Source organism: Pseudochaenichthys georgianus, chromosome 15 (assembly GCF_902827115.2).
Source record: "Pseudochaenichthys georgianus chromosome 15, fPseGeo1.2, whole genome shotgun sequence".
Lineage (NCBI taxonomy): Eukaryota > Metazoa > Chordata > Actinopteri > Perciformes > Channichthyidae > Pseudochaenichthys > Pseudochaenichthys georgianus.
Window position 1 is genome coordinate 11,680,599 of NC_047517.1, and position 24,002 is coordinate 11,704,600.

The 24,002-nt window shown below is 45.4% G+C and overlaps 1 protein-coding gene across 1 annotated transcript in view; it reads right to left on the reverse strand.

The window, feature by feature from the left end:
* Window positions 1-10,473: 10,473 nt before the first annotated feature.
* Window positions 10,474-24,002, reverse strand: part of bcl11aa (BCL11 transcription factor A a) — a 43,287-nt gene continuing 29,758 nt past the window's right edge. The window contains 1 exon segment of the mRNA XM_034101424.2: window positions 10,474-16,179. Coding sequence (XP_033957315.1) covers window positions 13,949-16,179 — 2,231 coding nt within the window. The 3' untranslated portion in view covers window positions 10,474-13,948.

Below are 24,002 nucleotides of genomic sequence, written 5' to 3' on the forward strand. Positions count from 1 at the left end.
GCCAGCTGAGCCCGCCAGGGCAGTACCAGCCATAGAGTTCAGGACCTCTACCCAGCCCGAGAGACGGTCCCCGACAACTAGGTAGTGGTGGCCCCCATAGTCGAAGAAGTCAGCAAACACCGCCTCGAATGGCGTGGACGGGGGTGAGGACGGCAGGGGGGATGTAGCCGCCTGTGACGGAGCATTGCGGTTGCAGTCTGCACATCCGTCCCTGGTGGCCTGAATGTCCCCGGACATCCCGGGCCAGTAAACTATGGCTCGGGCATGCTGCCCCATCGCTGAGGTTCCCTGGTGGGCGGCATGGAGATGCTGAAGGACTCTCCCACGGAGGGATGGGCGGACCACGACGCGGTCCCGATAGAGCAGGATGCCGTCCTGTGCGTAGATGGACTCACAGACCGATGACAGACTCGCCAGGGCAGGCTCATTTACGTCAATCCCACCCTCCTGCTCAATGAGTTGGAGGAGGTGGCCGAGGCATCCGTCAGCCGCTGTCTCCCGTGCGAGGAGGGGCCAGGAGACGGCTCCGAGCTCCCGTGCGTCGTCGCGGATGGAGGCCATGAGTGCTGACTCCACGGCGTCAGGGAAGGATGCCTCGACGTGGCATCAGCGGCATAGTTGCTCTTGCCAGGCAGATGCACAATGTCAAAGCGCCATGGGAGGGTGCGCTGCTTGAGTCTAAACAGACGCGAGTTTGTGATCTCATCCAGCGTACGGTCGCCAAAGATCTTCACCAACGGCTTATGGTCGGTGACCACGACGAGGTTGTCGGACCCCTGCGTGAAGTACCGCGTCTGTTCCAAACCCCAGGCCACAGCTAGGGCCTCTCCCTCGACGGCCGCATAGCGCTGCTCCGCAGGGGACAGGAAACGCGAGCCCGCGAGGGTGATCCTCCATCCACCTGGACAGCAGTCCGGTATGCCCGAGGCACAGTGACAATGTTGCTGGAGCAGGAAGTAGCCAATGCCACGCATGGACCAGTCAGGGCGGAGGCAGGTATGCTTCTGCATGTCGTAGATCTCCACGTCCTCACGGATGGCCTCCATTATGGCTTGCTTGGACGCCTGGAAGGCCTCCTCCAGAACGGGGGACCATAGGAACACACAGCGTGGGCTGAGGAACGGCTTAAATGGAGTCATCGTGTCACGCAACTGGGCGTAGTTGGCCACCTGGTTGACAAGGCCGAACCGACTCCTGATGTCCGTCATGGAGCCAGGGGTGGGGAAGTCCCGGATGGCGTCCAAGTATTTCGGGAGCGGTTCGATGGTAGATTCCGACACCCTGAAGCCAGCGAAATCGACGCACCTCTCCGCGAACTGAAACTTGTCTGAGTTCAACACGATTCCCGACCGGCCGACACGCGTCAGGAAGTCGATGGTCCTCCACCAGTGTTGCTCCAGGTCTGTGTCATAGTGGATGGTGTCATCCACGCAACGTTCCTTGCGTTCATAGTCCGAGAGGACAGCATCAAACCGACGGTTGTAGCCATCCCCTGATGACAGGAAACCCTGTGGTGCCCTGGTGTAGCGCCAACGGCCGAAGGATGTGATGAAAAGTAGTGAGGTGGCGATCCGACTCACGCAGGGGGACACTGTGGTAGCCGTTCCAGGCGTCCGTGACGGTCTTCCAGGTGCCCTTCGGGACGCGGCTTGCAAGGTGGAATGGGGACTCAGTGGCAAAGGTCTCACGTTGGCAGAACTTGTTAAGGGGGGAGAGGTCCACGGTCCTGCGTGGGGAACCGTTGTGCTTCCGAGTGACTACCATACGATGGCACCACGTCACAGGCTCGCCGTATGGCACACGTTCAATGACCCCAAGGGCTTCGTCCCGCAGTAGGTCATCGTGGACCCTCCGCTGCCAGTGTAGAGGCACTGTAGCCGCGGTGTGACATGCCCTAGGCGTAGCTGCGGGGTCCATGTGCATCTCAATAGGTGGCCCCTCCATGCATGTGTAACAGAGTTATAAAGGTTGGTGTAAAATCCAGGTTAAATTGGAGAATTACGCCATCTGGTGTTACAAACGTGTGCCTGCATTGCTGTAGCTTTGTTACCGCAATGGATTGTGGGAGGTTCTCATACCGCATGAGGATCTGTTGAGAGTAAGGTGCTATTGTATTATGTCTGTGGACAAAATGTATGTTATTATTTTATTAGGACAATAACGTTCTGTTGTGTTTGTTTAGTCTAATGTTAGTCGTTTAATGCTCACAGCAACATGTTTTTGTGTGATTCGCTATTTGTGTTATATGATTTATTAATGTGTTCGTCAATAGCTAATTTGAGCTAATAGGCTAACGTGAGCGTGGTGCTATCTCTCCAACAGAACGCAGCTCACGTGTTCATTGTATGTGTCCATTGCAATGCAGGTATGTGAGTTTTGTACACCAGTTTGTTTATGTTTAATGTTTCATATTGTTACCACTATACGATCATTGTTGTGTTGTTGATTATTGGATTGTAAAGGAGATTTAGATACCGCATGAGGATCTGTTGAGAAACGCAGCTCACGTGTTCATTGTATGTGTCCATTGCAATGCAGGTGTCCTATGTATGGAATAAACTGAAGTAATCACCAGCTCTGAGTGGTCTGTTGCTGAGAGTACATTACACCGGGGTTACACATGGTAGTGCTCGATGGGGGCAAGTATTGAACGTTGACGAGGCATATCTCCCGAGTAGCCAATCTTTCATCCTGTTATTGTTCTCTGGCTTACAAGGGAACAGCAGTGCTACGGGGCGCGCCGGGGGGACCGTGCGCTGAGGACATGTGCACTGGGCGTCCCGGGGGTCACCTGGCCCCATGCAGCAGGCCCCGTGTCAGGGCTACGCCTGTCCTTGTGCCCCCCTGCAACGTTGTCCGATGGGAAGTTCACGGGCAAGAGACCGAGGTTGAGCAACGACTTGTAGGAGAGGTACATGGCCCGGACCGAGCTGCTCACATATACCATGGAACGGCAGGATGTGACACGCCCCCCGCTGCAGGTTGTCGAGAGCCTAGCGAAGAACGCCCCCTCGATGGATATAGGGGAGCGGTTGGCGGTTGACAGGCTGAGGCTGACGGGTCGCAGGTCGTCCCGCGAGAAACCGCAGGCCAGGAACTCCTCCAGCAAACAAAGGTCCGACTGCGCGCCAGTGTCCGTGACGGTGGATATCCGAGCTCCGCCGGCCGAGCCCCGGTTACCGGTGCCATCCCTCAGCCCGACTGGCATGTCCATCGAGATGGTGATTAATGCTCGGGGGTGGTCTCTCAGCCTGGCCCGTCTCCATTCGCCCTTGGAGAAGATGTGGTGCTCGAGTCTGATAGGTGCTTGCCTGTTGACACATCCATGTGACGTAGGGGCGCGGCGTCGGCGATGGCTCCTGTGACTTCGGCCAGGGCGGGCCCCAGCTTGCACCGATGAGACCTGGGAGACCGGCTCCGACCCCATGGCGGCCTGTTGACTGTCGGACGACGGCTGTTGACGCCTCTGTCGTCGGCGGGCCCTATAGCAGCCGATGCACACCTGGTGAGGCTTAGGATTCCACCCGCCAGGCCCCTCCGTGAAGACGTTAAAGACGCTCTTACATTCCGGGCACGAGGCACGTTTAGCCCCGTCCGCAGGGCTCGGGCGGGGCTCGTCTGTGGAGTCGTCTTCAGGCGCCGGAATGACGACATGGCTGATAGGGAGGACGACGGGAGAGCGTTACGGGCCATCTCTCTGTTCTCGACAAGTGCAATTACGTCATTAACTGGCTTAACCAGGACGTCAGGTGTCCCCAGCGTCTCGCGGCGTATGTCCGAGTCATAAATGCCATTGAGCAGAACATCACGGATGATGTGGTCGGTATAGTCCACGTCCTTACCACACTCGCATACCGCATTATATGCGCATGTCTCTGCTTTACCCCGCACTCTGGCAGCGAATGCACGGAATGTCTCATCGCGTTCCTGGCGGAACTGAAGTAGCTCGGTGCGCAGGACGCATGTAGCGACAGGGATGACAGCTAGGGAACGCATGACGGTGATTAGGTCTGGCAAGGGTCCGGAAGCGGCGTCGGGGCGGCTTTCAACAGGCTGTCTCCAAGTACAGGCCCAGCGCACTGAAACAGCTGGAAGGGGGCCTGGGCATCCCCTATGCCTGAGCCGGCGCGGAATACGTCCCAACGGCAGATGAATACGTTCCATTCCTCTATCGACACGCCCACATCAACTTTGGGCCGATCGAGTCTCGGGCCGTGAGGGGCTGGGGCCTGGGCTGGCACGGCCATGACAGGCGCTGCGTGCTGGTGGCTAAATCCATGAATCGTCAATATAATAATAACGAGTCCTTCAGACAAGTCTTGGGATTCGAACTCGCAGCCGGGGACAGGGCATCCAACAACGACCATGGTGTCGTCATGAAGAAACACACTCATCAATGTCAGTCTTGGTACTTTAATGACAAAGATGACGACACCCTGAAACAGAGCAATGCCGCAGGATAAGCTGACAAAGTATTACATACATGCATGTCATGACCAATACACATATATTCAATTACATATATTAAAGACACACTAAGTTGGAAACAGTCTTACATGAGTGAGTGGATGAACGTTTCTACTCGAGGCGGAGTGAATGAACAACATGTGAACTAAAATGGCCGCTAGGCACTACCGGGTCAAATCACGGCATATCCGGGCAGCGACAGCAGTGACGCTGCCCTCTAGTGGCCGGCGATAAACTCTTCAGTAGTAACGTTGCTTCCTGATTTTCCGGCCGCTTTACTATAACGTTTTTTTCTGTCACCTTGATATCAAATCGTTCGGTGACGCAGAGATCAGGGAACAGACGTGACAGTGGCACAGCGGCACAGCAACACCAAACACGGAGCAGTCTGCTTTATCCACCAACACAACACCACCAGTCCAGAACCAACAGCAGAAGGACCCGCTCTGAATCACTCCGTGTCGCTGCGGCACAGGGATTTATGTTTTTCAAAAATAATCGCGTTACAATCATGTCAGGTTTTTGGTGGATTTAATTAAGTCTTGGATTGCGTATGAATGTCCTCTAGCAATTTTCAAACGATATATACGTGTGTAAAGTTTGTGAAGGCAGGAGGAAAAAAGCTTCCGCGATCACCGTCTCCTCTCCGTTCCTCCAAACCCCGCCCCCTCCCTGAAAATAATGAGTGACAGGCTGATAGTGACCCGATAGAAACTTTATTATTCACTTAATCACTGAGATATAATGAAGCTAATTTAATCTCATACATTCATGGGATTTATGTAACAGTAAGACAGAGAATGTAAGTGTGCACCCACATGCACTATATTTGTTTGTATATGCTGTAAATACTCCTGTTGTCTGCTGTGTTCAGACTCAAGTCCTGTGTGTGATGCCACATTCAGGACATTCAGTGTCCTTTTTTTAACAGAAGACTGTTGCTAGAAGCTGCAGCTAGACTGCAGAAGCATTATTTTTTTGTTTTTGAGGATGGAACAACTTCACACACAGATATAGGGAGGCTAGACCTATACAATTCATTTATTTTGGTTTATAAATTAATGTCAAGACATTTATGTTATTGATTTCTGAAGCACTTTCTAAATAATAAAAAGAGAGTTCATATGTATGCATTGATGAAAAATAAGCCATGTTCAGTAATATAGAAAATTGAGGATGCAACGCATTGGTATGAATCGTGATACATCGTGATGCATCGGGATATCGAATTGAATCGAATCGTTGACAGGATAATCGTAATCGAATCGAATCGTGAGACCAGTGAAGATGCACAGCCCTGTTGAACAGTGGTGTGTTGGTTGAACGACACGGCACTGATTGATCTTGACAGCTTTGTGAATACTGAGCAAACAGAGAGTCGTAATGATATTTACCAACTGTAAGTACATTCTGCAAGAGGAGGAGCGTATAAACGTTCATAAAATGTATGTACTATAGTGCGTGTGTGTGTTCAACGTTCAAGGTTCTTTATTGACTAACATAGCTACAGTAATTATGTCATTGAAAATCTTAGGTCACAGGCTTCTCCAACAATGCAACACAATAATACAGATAAGCAGACAATATTAAAACAATATTAAAATATACTATATTAAAAGTAATACAAAAAGAAAAATAGTTTTAAAAAAGTGAGAAAAAAAGTGGAATAGTGCAATATGAGTCTATATACAAGTTATTGGAATGATATATTAGATAATAGATAAATAATTACTAAGTAGCAGATGAATGTTATGACATTGTTTCAGCAGTTCAGTTGTTTAGCAGTCTTATGGCCTGCGGGATGAAGCTGTCTCTGAATCTGGTTGTCTTTGTCCGGATGCTGCAGTAACGCCAGCCAGACGGCAGCAGACTGAACAGTTTATGGCTGGGGTGATGGGGGTCTTTTATAATCCCAGTGTTTCCCTTATATACAAATCGCGGCGGCGCTACGGGCGCTAGCCAGGTACCCAAAGAAAAAATAATAATAATAATAATTTAAACTTTTTTTATTCAAATAATAATAAGTGACGACCCTTTTTCGTTTTTGATTGGTTTGTATGTGGATTTGTAATATTTGTGTTACTGTATGTTCAATAAAGGTGTATTTTTGCTAAATCTTGAGACATTGCCACTGTATGTACTGGCAGGGCCGATTTTTGACATAGGCGCTGTAAGTGATGAAAGTGGGGGATGTTGGCTTATCAGGCGCCCGCAGCTCACAGCCAAAGTGTGAGCGTGGAAGCGAGAGAGCGAGGGAGAGAGAGAGAGAGGGCGCACCGGTACCGGCGCTGTTGTTATTAGAATCTGGTGCTAGCTGTGCTAACGGATATATGAAGTAGATGTTTCTACAACCATGGTGGAGGAGAGCTCTCCTGTCAGACTGAGAGGCTCAGTGAGGACTCTGAGTGTTTACATAGTTAATTTTAGTCTAAGTTATCTCAGTGGGTCTCAAACAAATATGAGTTTAGTTTACAAATTATACATATTTTCAAGGCACTCCTTTATAATTATTAGGATAAATAAAAACAGGTTGTATATGTATACTATAGGACAGTAAACCAAAAATATCGTTTAAAGTTGAAGAGATACAAAAATATGCATAAATTAATAAATGTTAACTAGGTAAAATAAGATATAAATGAACAACAAAAATAAAATAAGTTACATGTATTTGTTATTGGCTATGGTAGGTTATTGGTTATGTTCACATACTTATTTGATTATTAAAATGTAAACCGATCTTTTTCATATGGGTGTTTTAGAGTTGTACCCCCTAGATCTAGTCTCTAGTAATTGTGTGCTCAATGTGCACCAGATTGAAGCATTTTACTTTAAAATGTTCAAAAAAATGTCATACAATACTGAATACATTTGAAGCCATTTTGATGTATATTACCTATGTCAATACGTTTCTGTTTTTGTAGTGTATTTGTCTGTTGTAGAGATTTTTCATTTATTCTTTATAAAATCTTGCCTAGGGCAGCAAATTGGCTAGGTACTAGGCCTCAAGAGCCTTTCTTGTGCTGGCAGACACATAGAAACAAATTGGCGGGGCGCACTTCACACGTGCACACACTCAAAAATGATGGGCCCACGTGCCTTAGCACCGCTGCTATGACTCTATCCTAGGGGGAACACTGAATCCGGAGGGATTTCTTCCTGAGCCGCTGGGAGTAAAGGTCCTCCATGGATGGCAGCTCCGTCCTGGTGATGTTCTGTGCAGTTTTCACCACCCTCTGTAAAGCCTTACGGTTGAGGGCGGTGCAGCTGCCGTACCAGGCCGTGATGCAGCCAGTCAGGATACTCTCTATGGTGCAGCTGTAGAAGTTGCAGAGTATCCTGGAGTCCATATTGAACCTCCTCAGCCTGCGGAGGAAGAAGAGCCGCTGTCGAGCTTTCTTGGTGATGGTGGTGTGAAGAGTCCTTGTCAGGTCCTCAGTGATGTGGACCCCAAGGAATCTGAAGCTGCTGACTCTCTCCACCGTAGTCCCATTGATGGCGATGGGGGCGTGTCCCTCTCCCTGCTGCTTCCTGTAATCCACAATCAGCTCCTTTGTTTTGCTGATGTTGAGATGGAGGTTGTTATCCTGGCACCAAGATGTCAGTTTTCCGACCTCCTCTCTGTACGCCGTCTCGTCGGAGGAACACATATGTGAGAATGCTGTTAATTGATTACAGTTCAGCATTCAATACCATTGTGCCCTCCAAGCTGGCCATCAAGTTCAGAGACCTCGGGCTCAACAGCGCCCTCTGTGACAGGATCCTGAACTTCCTGAAGGGCAGACCCCAGGCAGTGCGGGTGGGAAACATCACATCCTCCACCCTGATCCTCAACACCGGTGCCCCTCAAGGCTGCGTGCGTAGCCCTCTCCTCTACTCCAGCTCCAACACCATTGTGAAGTTTGCTGACTACACGACCGTCATCGGCCAGATCACAGACGGCGCTGTTGAGCCCGAGGTCTCTGAGCTTGATGGCCAGCTTGGAGGGCACAATGGTATTGAAGGCTGAACTGTAATCAATGAACAGCATTCTCACATATGTGATCCTCTGGTCCAGGTGTGAGAGGGCAGTGTGGATGGTGTGGGCTATGGCGTCGTCTGTGGACCTGTTTGCTCTGTAGGCAAACTGCAGGGGGTCCAGAGAGTCAGGGAGGGAGGAGGTGATGAAGGTTTTGACTAACCGCTCAAAGCACTTCCTAATGATGAAGGTGAGTGCTACTGGGCGGCAGTGATTGAGGCTGGTGATTATTGTTTGTTTGGGGACAGGAACGATGGTGGAATGTTTAAAACATGTGGGGACAACAGACTGCAGCAGGGACCTGTTGAAGATGTCTGTGAACACCTCTGCCAGCTGACCTGCACACACCCTGAGAACACGGCCAGGGATGCCATCAGGTCCAGGAGCCTTGTGTGGGTTAACCCTTTGAAAGGATCTACACACATCTGCCCTGTGTGTGTGTGTGTGTGTGTGTGTGTGTGTGTGTGTGTGTGTGTGTGTGTGTGTGTGTGTGTGTGTGTGTGTGTGTGTGTGTGTGTGTGTGTGTGTGTGTGTGTGTGTGTGTGTGTGTGTGTGTGTGTGTGTGTGTGTGTGTGTGTGTGTGGGTGTGTGTGTGTGTGTGTGTGTGTGTGTGTGTGTGTGTGTGTGTGTGGTGTGTGTGTGTGTGTGTGTGTGTGTGTGTGTGTGTGTGTGTGTGTGTGTGTGCGTACGCGCGCGTGTGTGTGTGTGTGTGTGTGTGTGTGTGTGTGTGTGTGTGTGTGTGTGTGTGTGTGTGTGTGTGTGTGTGTGTGTGTGTGTGTGTGTGTGTGTGTGTGTGTGTGTGTGTGTGTGTGTGTGTGTGTGTGTGTGTGTGTGGCTGAGGTTAAAAGGCACATAGGGAACAGTTGTTATCAGCAAAATATACCGTACTGTACTTTGAGGAGTGACATGCATAGTGCACATACAGTATGTGCGTCGAGATAGCGTGCTAACTAAATGAATATGGTGTGAGGCACTTACTTACACGTGTACTTTATACACACATGCACTAAAACCAGTTGGGCTGTCTAGACCAACAGGTAGTATGACACTGCAGACATGCAGGTGTCAGGAGTTGTGGATGTTTTAATGCAGTGGTATATCCACTTGTTGAACCCCCGCCCCCATCCCTCCTGGGCAAGACAATGACAGTTCGCACACATGTATAGAAAGTCATAAAGTACATATAGTACAGTGCCATAGGCTAGTGAGGTTGGTGATGGAGGGCTGAGTTCATTGGGTACAAGCTAGTGCAAGACACTGCGCTGAACATCTGTCTGCTAATGCTGACTTATGAGAACTCTTCCATTTGGAGTGATTAATGCTAAATATACATTTACATGAGAACCCTTGAAAAAGAAAAATGCATTATATTTCTAAGAAATAAGGAAGAGGATTAGGGCCACATTGGATTTATTTTCAAGATTTTACGAAAAAAAAAAAAAAATTTATTCTGATATTAAATTCAGGAAAATTAGAATTAAGTCAAAATTATCTGATTAGAATTCTGACTTTAATATCAGAATTCCGGATATTTTCAGCAAAAAAAAGTCAGAATTATTGAAGTCAGAATTCTGACTTCTTTCTTAGAATCCTGACATTTTTCAAAAGTTTTGACTTTAATATAAAAATCCAGACATTTTTCACAACATTCTGAATTTTTTCCCTAAACTTTGACTTTATTCTTAAAATGCTAACTTCTCAAAATATTGACATTTTCAGAAAAAGGAAAGAATAATTTTCCTCAGAATTCTTCCTTTTTTTCCCAGGATTCAGATTTTTTTTTAAAAATCACTTTTGGTAATATCTCAAAAGGTTAACGATACCAATGGGGTTGGGAATGTGGTAATCACACACATACTTATGCACACACACATATACACACACACACACACACACACACACACACACACACACACACACACACACACACACACACATACAACACACAGTGGAGATAAGCGACAAGTGCCATTTTACTTTCATTTTTTTTATTAATTGTTTTTCGATAAAGGGACAAAATGGGCGTGTGAACAGGATAATGCAGACATCTGCCAGAAAACACAGACAATGGTTTTCCCAATACAACTGAACAGAGACCCCAAAAATGTACAACAGAAATGTAAGAGCTAGGTTTGTCCAATGACCATGGGCCACCATTACAAAAAGAAAACAAATTATATTATAATCAAATATCAAATAAAAATAAACCAAAAATAATCATCCATTCCATGTCTCTGTTTTGAACAGAGCATAAAATAAATAATAATAATAAATAGTAACTCCCGTATTAAAAGATAAAGTTCAAGTTCAAGTGACAACAAACAGCTCTCAGAATAGGAATAGAAAAGGCTGATACCAAAATATTCCGCATTGCCATTTACAAAAAAGTCTCAACTCAAGCAGGCTTCTCCACGCCCCCCAGGTCATTTTTCAAATATGCTTTGCATATGAAATTATACCCAATCTAAATATAAAGCACCATTTAGTATTTGGCAATGAAAAAAAACTGCAAAACATTTAATTTCTTTTTAAATGTATTTATTTTGACGATTTTTTCGTAATCCATGTACTGCATATGAAGTGTTTTTAAACTTTTTTTTTCCTCTCTTGATGTTGGAATGTAGCCAGGTGGGAGGGGGTGAGAGAGACAGAAGCACACAACAGAACAGGCCAACGTCAGCTTGTATTACTGCATACAAGAATGGCGGGGGGGGGGGGGGGAAGGAAGTCCCAAACAAAACCCAAAGAAGATATGTACAACCACCTCTGTGGAAAGGAAACAGAGCGGCGGCCATCTGATGGCCTGTGATGCCTCCCAATGCCACATACTTTAGCTGCTTTTTATGGGTTTTTTTCCTTTTATTTCTTTAAACATACAAATAATTCGCACTATATTATCCTGCCAAATTAAAAAAATATACCGTGGCAGCTTGGGATTTTTTTTCCACTACCAAAAAAGGTATGGTAAATACCTTTTAGAGAGAACAAGCAACAGTTAAAAATACGAGCCTCAATATAAATACTATAGTGCCTACTCTAAGTGAACATTGAATTCAAATACAATTCTAGAAATACAGAAAAAGTAGACCATAAATGTGTTTAAGCATAGGAATCGACATGAGTGTGCATTTTCCTATATTTTAAGTTCTTTATTATATATTCATATATAATCTTAATCCTTTCCCCAATGCAGATTGTATTTCAACCTGAAGAGCTGTGAAGAGCCAAGGCAAAATAAAATACAAAAACCATCACAGGATTTTTTTTTGTTTGTTTTTTTTTCTCCTTTTTTTTATCATTTCATATATACTGTGATCGGAGTCTTGAACACCACCAAGACGCTGAGGAAAAGAGAAACGACAAAAAAACTTAAATACAGTTTCCCCCTAAAAGATAGTGAAGTGTAATTTGCCTAAAACGTTAATTTTTTATACCTATAATTAAAGGAAGATTTGTACAAAAACGGATTCTTGCAGTGTCAGCAACAAGATTTGAGTGTCTAGTCGGCAAGGTCTACAGATTATACAGGTGTGGTTGACTACAAAGTTACAACACCTTAACATTTTTTTAATCAGAGCCGTTCATGTAAGAGCCCTGGTTATTTGTGTAACAAACCTTTTAATTTACAGACCTTGCAGGCAGGATACATGTTCAGCCCAGGCAAAGCACTGGTGTTTCAAGTGGAAACAAATTGACGAATGGTCAAAGGTGAAACGGCAAGGGTACAGAAGTCAAGGTTCATGAGGGCGGAGTTGCTGGCAATAGATTATGCATCTCATAGATTACTGCGTTTAACAATGGGACCCTCGTCATTTGACAGCATATCAACAAAGTTTTCCCCTTTAGCATAAACTTGTAAACTGGGAAATTGAAATAGTGCATTTCATGTCCTACAAATGAAAATCTAGCTTTTTTAGACTCAACCCATGTACCAACATTGCATCAGTGTTGGAAAACGCATGTCAGGCAGAGTAGCAAGTGCCATACTATGAGAAGCTTGCGTGAAACTCAACAAGGGTATAACAAAATCTCCTTTCGGGTTTGAAAAGCAACAGCAAACAAAAAAAGTGCCCTGCATTAGCCTCTGCATACTGATTACAATTATCGCATTCACTCTTTTCAAGAGCCCTGGAGTACAGATATTTTTTGAAATTCTTTCGTTCTTTTTTCTGCGATTCTTAGCTAATGACCCTGTTTTGATAATAGAATGTAAGGAATTTTGAAGTTCTGTGTAGCTTTCTGTCTGTCTAGCTTGTAGTTATTTCAATGCTCTGGAATAAAGTTAGCCTGTCTTGGAGCTCATATATTACTTTATGCATTGTTCCTAGCAAAAACAGCGTCTTGGAGGTTTGTGCTAATGCGGATACTCAACGTTTCTCAGCCATGCGCCGTATCCCTCAAGTTCAGGATTGTACGTTACAGATTACCTTTATCTCAAAAGTACCTCCTCACCGGAACAAAACAACAAACAATTCAGATATACATAATACTGCTTGTACCATGCTTGCAATGAAATCCACATATTAAAGATAACCTATTGAACATGTAATAGGTAGCTAAATGATGATTAACGAGAACTCTCAGATGAGTCGTCACAGTCCATTTCAGCAGTCAGGTGCTTGATGCAAGAACCTATCCTGGGTGGCTTAAACCTTTTAGCTTGATCTAACGTGACCCTAAACTTATACCAGATAAGATTATGGCCAATGCAGTGTTGAGATATCAAAGGCACTCTTTCTTACTCTATTAAATGATAGTACAAATTGAATTGTTAGCGCACCCTTTGTCTTTTTGAAAGAAATTTGAAGGCTATCGTTACTCTCAGTTTAGTCATCCAGCCAATGTATGATTTTTCTTATTTTTTAACCCTGTGTGAACATTCCGTCTTTTAGAAAGATCAGGATGAGTGCATTTCCAGGGTTGTAAGAGTAGGGTCAAGTCACAGACTGTTTTCTTTCCATGTTACGAAACAAAACTGTACATGATATGTGTCACAGAATGTATGCAGCATGGATGTATCTTTCTTGTCTTTTCTCTTTTTGAAGAATAAAAAGAAAAAAAACAGAACAAGAGAAAAACAGCAACACATTTACTTAACAACTAACCAACCAGGGACAAGTTATTTTCTTTTTTTGATTAGCAAAAACATACTATGCATGCCGACTAATTCTTAAAAATGGAGAAGGAAAACTCAAAAAAGAAAATAGTACACAACATGTAAATTATTGCACAAGAGAAAGGCTCGAAGTTTTGCGTCAATGCAAGAGTATTGCCCCGATACAGATCATGCATTCAATGGGTAATGGAAACGGGGTGTGCTGGTGCAGAGCACATGGTCTTAATCTTCCACCAGACTGGTGAAAGTGGAGTGTTAGGGATTGGGTAAATCTACAAGGGTCTGGGAATAAACAGGGGACTAATGGCGGACATTGCTGCGGGGAAAAGGTTCCATAGTTCGGCCTTCTACTCTGACTTTATTTCGGTACTACAAGGGCGGTCACTGTGCCATTTTTTCATGTGTTTCTCCAAAGTGCTGTAGACACTGAAGGGCATCTTACAAATTTCACACTTGTACACGTCTTTGCCCACCTGACCGTGGGTCTTCATGTGGCGAGTAAGTTTGGAGCTCTGGGCACAAGCATAGTTGCACATTTCACACTTGTACGGTCTCTCCCCTGTGTGGCTGCGCCGGTGCACTGTCAGGTTACTGCAGTTCTTGAACACCTTGCCACAATACTCGCAAGTATCACTCCTGCGGCCGTCCTTGGAGTTGGGCCGTCCAAGGTGTGGTGTGCTGCCCCCACTACATGTACCACTGCGGCCTGACACACCGTCCAGTTCCCCCGGAGGGGTTGAGAAACGCAAACTGCCATTCTCCGAAGAATGCTCAGACGAAGAGGCGAAGGGCGATTGTCTGGAATCCCCAAAGTTCAGGAAAGGGTCCTTGAGTTGACGCGAGGCGGCGTAGCCAGCCAACCACTGGGAGTAGACGTTCTCAGTGTTTGGGATTGTGGGGGTGGGCAGGTCAAATTCTTTTTCAAGCTTGATGCGTTTGGTAAAAGGACTTAGTGGACTGGGGCTGCCCAGAAGAAGTTTTTTAGAGAGGCCGACAGAGGCAGATTCATTAGGGGATGCTCCCCGCCCGTTCACTGTTGAGACAGAACCCTCCTCCCCACGATCGTTCTCTAATACCGAGTCCCCATCACACATCGCCCGATTGTGGTGATGGTCTTGGTTTAGGTGGTTGTGCAGGTGGTTCTCCTGGGCCACGGTATTTCTTTTATGTGCACTGAGGGCTTCGCTGAAGTGATGCATGCTAGCGGCCAGGCCCATCCCCTGCATCACCTCAGGCAGTGACCGGGGGATCAGCCCCTCATCAGGAACTCCTCCAAGTCGGCTTCCTATACCACCATTGTTTTCAAGCTGTCTTGGCGTTTCAAGGTTCAGAGGAAAGGGAAAGCTGTTGTTGTTTCTCCTGACCGCCCTCTCTTCTTTCGGCTCTTCTTCCTCCTCTACTTCCTCTTCCTCCTCCTCCTCTTCCTCTTCCTCCTCCTCCTCTTCTTCTTCCTCCTCTTCTTCCTCCTCCTCCCCATTTTCACGTCGCCTGCGGTTGTTCTCGCTTTTCAGCTTGGCCACAACCGACTTAAGGGCATTGCTTGCACTGCCCAAATGATTGCTGGTGCCAGGCTCCGGGGAGGAGGCTGTAGACAGACCGTCTTCTGACTTGCCTGTGTTTGGCGAGGAAGATTTGTGCATATGTGTCTTCATGTGGCGTTTGAGTTTGCTGGCCTGTGTACAAGCGTGATCGCACAGGTGGCATTTGTACGGCTTCTCTCCGGTGTGGCTGCGACGGTGCACTATTAGATTACTCTGAAATTTGAAGGCCTTGCCACAAAACTCACAACACTTCGATTTTAAGGGGGTGGTAGAGGAGGGTGTCACACCTGCTGAGGGTAGAGGGGTAGTAGGAGTGGTCTGGGAACCCACGGGTGACTGCATGGTGCCTGGAAGAAGGGGTGGGGTGGCAATATATGGAGGTTTACTGCCCCCTGTACCTCCTCCACTTCCGTTTCCCCCTCCTGTCTGGAATGGCTGGAGCAAGCGTTGCATGGGGCTGGGGCGGCTGGGGGATAGCGGTGGAGTGGACCCTGAATTGTTGCCTGCCAGCTCACGTAGCCTCCGCGAGAAGTCCATTGTCGGAGGGGGGTCCAGGGGCAGAGGGGGATTGAGGCGCAGCACCCTGTCAAAGGCACTCGGATGGTGGGCTGCCAGCGCCAGGTCCTCTGGGCTCAGGTGGTGGGGGTCCATGTGGTTCCTTGGAGGGGGGCTGAAGAGGGGTGGGGTGGGAGGGAAACGCTGATGATGGCCCCCACCAGCAGCGCCGAGGGCCCCGAGTCCACCCCCTAGTCCGATGCTGTCCCTTCCACCTGAGCCCGAGCCAGGCATGCGGAGGAGGTTGAACGGGCTCGCATCAAGAGGCAGATGGAGGCCGTGGAGAGGAGGCTGAGAAGAGCAGTCCGCGCCCCCGCCCAGGGAGGATGGCCCGCCCATGCGTGGGATGAGAGGGCTACCGTGTTCACTTTCCAGGTAGATGCGGAAGCCATGGGAGTTCTGGGCATGCTGCAGCAGGAACCAGGCGCTTCCGTACGAATGCTTACACGTAGTGCAGGTATAGGTGGTCGGTTCCTCCTTACCTGTGGTGGAAGAGAAGAAAGAATTGGGTTAGGCACGTTGACATCATTAACTTAACTTTGAGACACTGATGCTTTCCCATATCAGAACAATCATCCCACCTGACCTTGACAAGCATCAGTTTGCCTACAGGCCAAAGCGCTCCACAGAAGACGCCATCAAATCAGCCCTCCACCCCTCTCTGACACATCTGGAATTACCAGGCAGTTATGTGAGGATACTATTTGTGGATGTCATGCCCCACAAACTGGTTAGCAAACTGAATATTCTTGCCTTTGGCTCTTCACTTTGCTCGTGGGTCATGGACTTCCTGACTGACAGACCACAGCAAGTCAGAGTCGGTAAGCACCTATCATCCCCCCTTATACTAAACACAGGAACCCCACAAGGTTGTGTGCTTAGCCCCATGCTCTTCACACAACGACTGCACCCCCATCCACACCTCCAACTCCATAGTCAAATTTGCAGACAACACCACAGTAGTCGGTCTTATTACAACAATAAGGAGACTAAGGAGCCCATTGTTGATTTCAGGAGGACAAAAAAGGAAGTCATCTCCACATCCATGGAGAAGCAGTGGAGAGCGTGAAGGACCTACGGTTCCTTGGAGTCAACATCTCCAATAATTTAACATGGACCTCAAACACCTCGAACCTGGTGAAAAAGGCACAGCAGAGACTGTTTTTCCTGAGGAAACTGAGACAGGCCAGGCTTCCACAAAAACTGCTGGTAAACTTCTATCGGTCGACTATTGAAAGCACCCTGACCAGCTGCATAACTGTGTGGTACACCAGCTGCACAGCTGCAGAGTGGAAGGACCTGCAACGGGTGGTGAAGGCTGCTCAGCGCATCGTTGGGACTGAGCTGCCCAACCTTGACAACATCTACAAAAGTCGACTGCAGAAAAAAGCCAGCAGTATCATCAGAGATATCACACACCCCGGCCACTAGGGTTGGGTACCGAGAACCGGTTCTGGTTCGGAACCGGTTCCAACATTTCGATTCCAACGGCATCATTTAGAAATGTGAATTTCGGTTCCGCTTTTCGATGCCTGAGGAAATGTTTCTCGCCGCTCTCCGTAGCCTACTGCATGACTGCGGCGAGGCGGGAAATGTAGCGTTGTACCTACACTTCCTACAGTGTAACCTGAGACCAGGGCCGGCCCATCGCACTGGCGTTATAGATGTTCGCCTAGGGTGCCAGATCTGGGAGGCGCTGCGCTGACAGCTCTGGGAGGAAACAAAAATGTTTTGACCGTTGGTGCTCATCCTAATTTTCGGCCTTGATGTAACAACATTCATAATTAAGTAAATGTAACACCCTTTTCATCCCGGTTACACTTTTCATTTGCCCTGTACGATGGGCGCTGCAAGTGATGAAAATGGGGGATGTTGGCTTATCTGGCACCCGCAGCTCACAGCCAAAGTGCGAGCGAGCGAGGGAGAAAGGGAGGGCGCTGTTGTTATTAGCATCTGGTGCTAGCTGCTCTGACGGAAGAAGAAGATGTTTCTACAATAATGTGGAGGAGAGTCATCTCCAGTCAGACTGAGGCTGATAACTACAGCTCAGTGAGGTAAAGGACTCTGAGTGTTTCGATAGTTCACTTTAGTCTAAGTTATCTCAGTGGGTCTCAAACGTTTTGATCACAATTTATGTAAACACATATTTAAAGGCACTCCTTTATAATTATTGGGATAAAACAGGTTTGAAATCATTTCAATGTATACTATAGGACAGTAAACCAGACATATCGTTTTAAACTGGAGATACAAAAAATATGCATAAATAAAATAGTAAAATAAGATATGAATGAACAACAAACATAAAATACGTTACATGTATTTGTTATTGGCTATGGCAGGTTATTGGTTATGCTCACATACTTATTTAATTATTAAAATGTAAACCGATCTTTTTCATATGGGTGTTTAGAGTTGTACCCCCTAGATCTAGTCTCTAGTAATTCTGCTTAAAGTGCACCAGATTGAAGCATTTTACTTTAAATTACAAACACACTACCTCCCATCACAGACTGCAGCCAAAAATGCAGCCAAAAATATGTTATTTATTTGTATATTTATTAAGTATCAAACATATATTTTTAGCAACTATGTATATTTAAACATTGTAGCTTTTCTTTATTGAATAATCTTTAAAAATGTATTTTAACATTCTGGTAAAGTGATGAACCTGATTGCTGCTTCCTCTGCTTTATCACTGCTTTTATGGATGTGTTCTTATTTATGTACTGCAGTGAGAGATGCCAACTGCATTTCGTTACACTGATGTGTGATGACAATAAAGGTATTCTATTCATTACTATACAATCTTAGATAGTAGTGTGGTGAGTTGTAAAGACTTTAATAATTTAAACATTTTAGTATTTTAAAATCCTGCATTGTTGTTCATCTCAATCCAGGAAAGACAAGTCTCTTCAACTTGGCTGAATCCATTTTTTATTTGGACCTAAGGCCCAACTGTTACTGTTTTTAAAAGTGGTCGGCACATGGTGTTGAGGGCTTTCCAAACACAACAGTAGCTGTTATTGAGGTCATGCCCCACATGAGTAGCATGTGAGAAGTAGTGTGTGTTGTTGTGTGTGAGTATGTGTGCACTTGTGCTTCTCCCAGACTGCTCTGGGACATAATTCTTCCCTTTAGACTGACTGTGAGTCCTTCATTGTCAGCAGGAGAACAAAGAAACAGGGCTTTCCCGGCAGACTACCACTTCCCACTGATCTGCCAACACAGAGGCTCGCTGACAAACACATGCACTCCCTTGGAGTAGAGACAACAGGAGAATAATTTAGAGCCATACATATTGCTTCCTTTCTGTATCAAAAGCATTAATCCAAAAAAGGATATCTGGCAAACATGCTTTTCCAATATAGCACCTATGTGGTGATTTATTTGGATATGGTGGGTTTTATTTCAAGGTTTAACACAAAGGAATCAGTACATAAATTAAAATATGATTTTGTATTCTGGCAACAAAATGATCAAATGGATGCAAATGTATTCATGTTTTCACAGTATTCTGTCATATATAGGGTTTATACTAAACGCTGATCAGCCCAGAGACAAGGACACATAAACACACTCCCCATTCAGGCAGAACAGAACACTCAGCCGCCTCAGGAAAGTAAAACAGTAGGAGTGTTAAAACATTTGTCTCCAACCCGGAGAGGAAAAATAACCCCTCCAGTCAGGCTCAACGTTTCTTCCCTCACTGAAGCGGAGAGAGTCGCTTTCAGACGACAACACAAGCAACATTTAAAACAATAATTGCCTTTGAATGGCCTCCGCGATGCTGACCTGTGGCGGGACCCGCAGTGCATGTGTGATCTCATTAAGGGGACCGAACGAACAGCCATTAGCTCATTTACAAGATAAGATGACAGGCAAAACCCAGTCGCTGCCATTCGCAGCCTTCCACTGTAAGCACAGTGCAATGCGGGCACATGTTTAAGCTAACAAGAGACACACAAACAAACATGAAGACAAACATGGATCTACACTTGAGTTCAAGGTTTAGTAATTACCAGGGATCATCATTACCAAATGAAGCCATGTCAAAAGTAAAGGCCTTGTACAATTTGTGTGACCATAAATGGAAAAAAGGCTACATGGAAGAAGAAAGAAAAACCTAATACAAATATTCTCTACATACCTAGTAAACCCTAGATGACACTGACAGCAATTATAAAATATAAATACAAATTTTTAAAAACATCATAAAAAAAGAGTCCAGAAATAATACTTCCAAATTGCATTATGTAATAAATGGAGGCAGGCTGTGTTTTACTGCAACATCTGAATAAATAAACAGGTGTCAATTTAAGTGTCGTAACATTCATGCTAATTACCTTAGATGATTTTTAATGTGCAAAAGTATTTTTGTTTGTGATGTAAAAATTACAAATCATCCAACTATTATGCAAACAGGTAAGGTGGGGTGCAAAAACAAACAAAACAGGACAAATCACTTACTCGTCACGAGTAATCCGCAGGACACATGTGATAAATTAGCAGTGGTTTTACATGGAAGCTTTTATAAATCCGCAAACTGCGATCTATCTGATAGACAGAAAGAAAGAGTCAAAGCGGTGGTCATGAAAAAAGGGACTCGACGTGTATAGTATTTGAAAATGGAACATCGGTGTGCTTGCACATGGTGTTTATAGCGATCTCAGGGATGGCAATGTGCTCGAGTGTGGAGAGCAGCTTCTATCTGTGTATGCCTTTCAGTGTGGAAGTGTACACGCTTCCCTTTCTTTCATTATCCTCCTTCATCTTTTTGACCATCCGTTCCGTCTTTCTTTTTGCACACACACACTTATCCCACATGACCAACACTTTGGCTAAATTATGGATCATTAAAATTGGCACAAATTAGCACTAATTGTGGCCACCTGCATTGGATCTACCCTGCATGTCATTTGCATCATTAGGACCAGGGAGGCTTCATTTAGTTATTCTTTTTGTTGTTCTCCCTCCAGGCAGGGATACTGACAGTATTGACAATAACACTGCACCATTTCCACTTTTCGGGATATAAATAATCCTTTCATTAGACATTGCATATAGGAGCCATCATACAGCATGGGGGCAGTCCTTTACCTATATTGTGATCTGCTTGTCTCTTGCTTTAAAGGAATGACATTGCAAACATTAGTTTTGACTCTGTCACCAAGGTTACAATCAAGGATATTTGCATTCTCGTACACACAAATGTTCAACGACATATATAGAGGGCTTTATATCACAACATCCCTCTGATAAAAAACCTGATTTAGTTGATATAGTGGCATAGTATTGATTTGGAAAGGATTTCAGTTTAGTGCTGCAGGATGTCAAATCATAACTGCACCAAATCAAAATGATTTTCTGGATATAGAGGCAAATTTAGGATTTGCAAAATATCCAAATAAGTTGGTATTATAGACAGCCGAAGGAACCAGCCGGGAACACCGTAATAAATGTATTGTTATTGTACTTTGCTGACAAAATAGTTTGAGAGACTCCCTAAAAATAGTATAGGAGCCCTCCCTTAGTTGAACGTGAGCATGGTTTAGTAAAATAGGACCTTAGCACAAAGGGCTAACGCTCACAAAGGGTAACAGCTTCAATATGTAAAGAAGCCAAAACAGTTGGGATGCATTGGTTTACTCGTCTTTTAAAATAGCAAACAAGTATGTCTCCAGGCTTGGGGAGTAACAAGCATGTAAACGGGATACAAATCGTAATCAGGATATAAAAAATAGGGGAACTGTGTTCCTTTAGTTACATTAAAAATAGACATTCAAAGATGACTGTTACATTCTTTATGGGGGTTACTAGCAAAGTAACAATGTTAAAATACATTTAAGAATAAAGATCAATATACTAAGGTTAGACGTACTGCCTGAATTTAAGATGACACATTTGTAACACTAAATAACATCCCGCAAACATAAGAAATACAAAATCTTATTGATATTTATTTAGACTTTTCTATTGACATACTTATATTAGGTTACTGATTACATGTGTTTAAATGTGACTGGTAATTGTATATTTTGAAAGTTACCGTTCCAACCCTGTTTGTCATTGGACTGATTCTGATAATAAAGTCCATTCATTCCGGTAGTTTATTCCATCGTGTGGCAGATTGAACCCACTGTGCCTCACCCAGGAACATCCTATCAACTGACTGATTAAAATAAGGCTTGTGTTGACAGCACAATGACAACACCGAGTGACAGAACAAAAGTTGCAGACAAAGATCTGGGCAAAATATTGAAAAAACAGGTGCAAGGCTCAATAGGGAAAATCTTGATCTAATACGCTCCTTTTTGACTTGTAGCTCAGACTTGTCTGCACACTGATTGAAACTGTAAGGTTAATGGATTTTAGAGTAGGCGACCGCTCCACTCTGTCTCTCTGTAATATACTCCCATCAGCCACTTCATTAGGCAAACCCTCCACCGCTGGGAGGTAGAAAAATGAAGTGAGAAAGCGGAATGGAGAACGGTAGATGAAGATAGATAGAGTCAAAGAAAGGGATAGAAGGGGATTAGATAGGAGAAGTAATCCCTCTGCTTTAACTTTAGACGGAGGTGACAAATTCCTGCTGCAACTTTTTACCGTTTCGGATTCAGGAGGAATGATAAGAGGGGAAAGAGGAAGAGGGGAGAGAGGAGGGAGGGTGGGGGGGGGTAAATAATAGCATCCGGTTCTTTACCTAGGGTAAATGTCAACGCCATGCAGCCACTAGTGAGACTCCAGAGAACACACACGCTCAGTTCTACAAATGTCCTCAAACTCAATACCAGCCATGCTGCAGTGACAAGCACAGGCATTAAGCCCTATTAAGGCAAGGGCATTGGCTGGACACTAATGTGGTGCATGATGGGAGAGGGAGGCAGCAAGGAGGCTTGGCTCATCTTTCACGACACCTTTCTGTGTGTGTGTGTGTGTGTGTGTGTGTGTGTGTGTGTGTGTGTGTGCGTGCGTGCGTGCGTGCGTGCGTGCGTGCGTGCGTGCGTGCGTGCGTGCGTGCGTGTGTGTGTGTGTGTGTGTGTGTGTGTGTGTGTGTGTGTGTGTGTGGAAATGTGATCAGATGGAGCTGAAAGAAACACTGTAGAAAAGGATGCAGAAAAGGATGCAGAAAAGGATGCAGAAAGGGATGCGACGCGCAGGTCGATTGTTCTTATCTCTGTTTGTTTCTCTTTGCTTCACAAAGCCTAAAAGATGGTGGAAGCTGACGGAAGTACTCAAGCCAAATGTATGTTTTCTGCTGCAAGGACATATTTACAAGAGTCCACAAGTACCAGCACCAGACACAAAATATTCTATGTACAGAACTTGGTACCAATACACTGACCCTGTCATATTAGCGTTAAGTGTCACTGTGACACGTCTACATGCTTTAATGTGGAGAAACGTTTGGATGTTAGCCTTTGCAGACCCTTTACATGCACACAAACCTGTATAACACACTACAGAAAAAGGACAACCCCAAAAAGCACTTTGGGCCCCTATAAGTGTTCATTAAAGAGTCGGTGTTGTTCAGTCCTTCTGTCCTGTCAACCAGTTGGATCACAACCATTATATTCCTCTTCGACCAGCTGGGAAACGAAGATGGAGGCCAAGTCTTGGCTCCCGTCTTCGACAGTCTTTGAAGTTTTTTATATCTCTACATTCTATATTTGTCCTCCTTTATGGTGAGCATTCTCTCCAACACTTGATTATATCCCTCTATCCTTCCTCTCAGTGGCATTATTTAATATCCCTTCGTTTTTTGTATTACATAGGACCCTCTCCGTCACAGCCCTCCTTCCCCCAGCCTCTCCCCCCTCTCCTTCCACCCTTCGCTGGCTCTCCGGTAGTGTCCTTGGCTGGGTCCACCTCTGGGTGAGATGATAGTAATTGAGGTAATGGAACATCGCTGAAACAGGATTAGGTACGCATACTGGGAGTGAGGGACAATGTCCCTTAATACAATTTGGGCTTTCTGTCTGAGCCTCAGGCTCTCAGGATCTGCAGCTTGTATTTACATCTGGGCAGCTCAGCCGCCCTGATCACCCCCACGCTTATCTTAAAGGGCTACCTACTGTACATTTCACTGGTGTTATGTTGGCCTTCTATTATAAAAGCGTGTTGTAATAATGCTTAACAAATGGTGCGCATGCATCATGATGAGCGGGAAAGGAGTTTTCCAATTTTACATTATAGCAAAGAAACAAATGCAGCAACCAAAAATGTCTTGTGTTCCTAAAAAAGACAATTCAGTAGGAATGTGCCTATACTAATTCATAGGGTCCACAATATCACAACCTAGCCA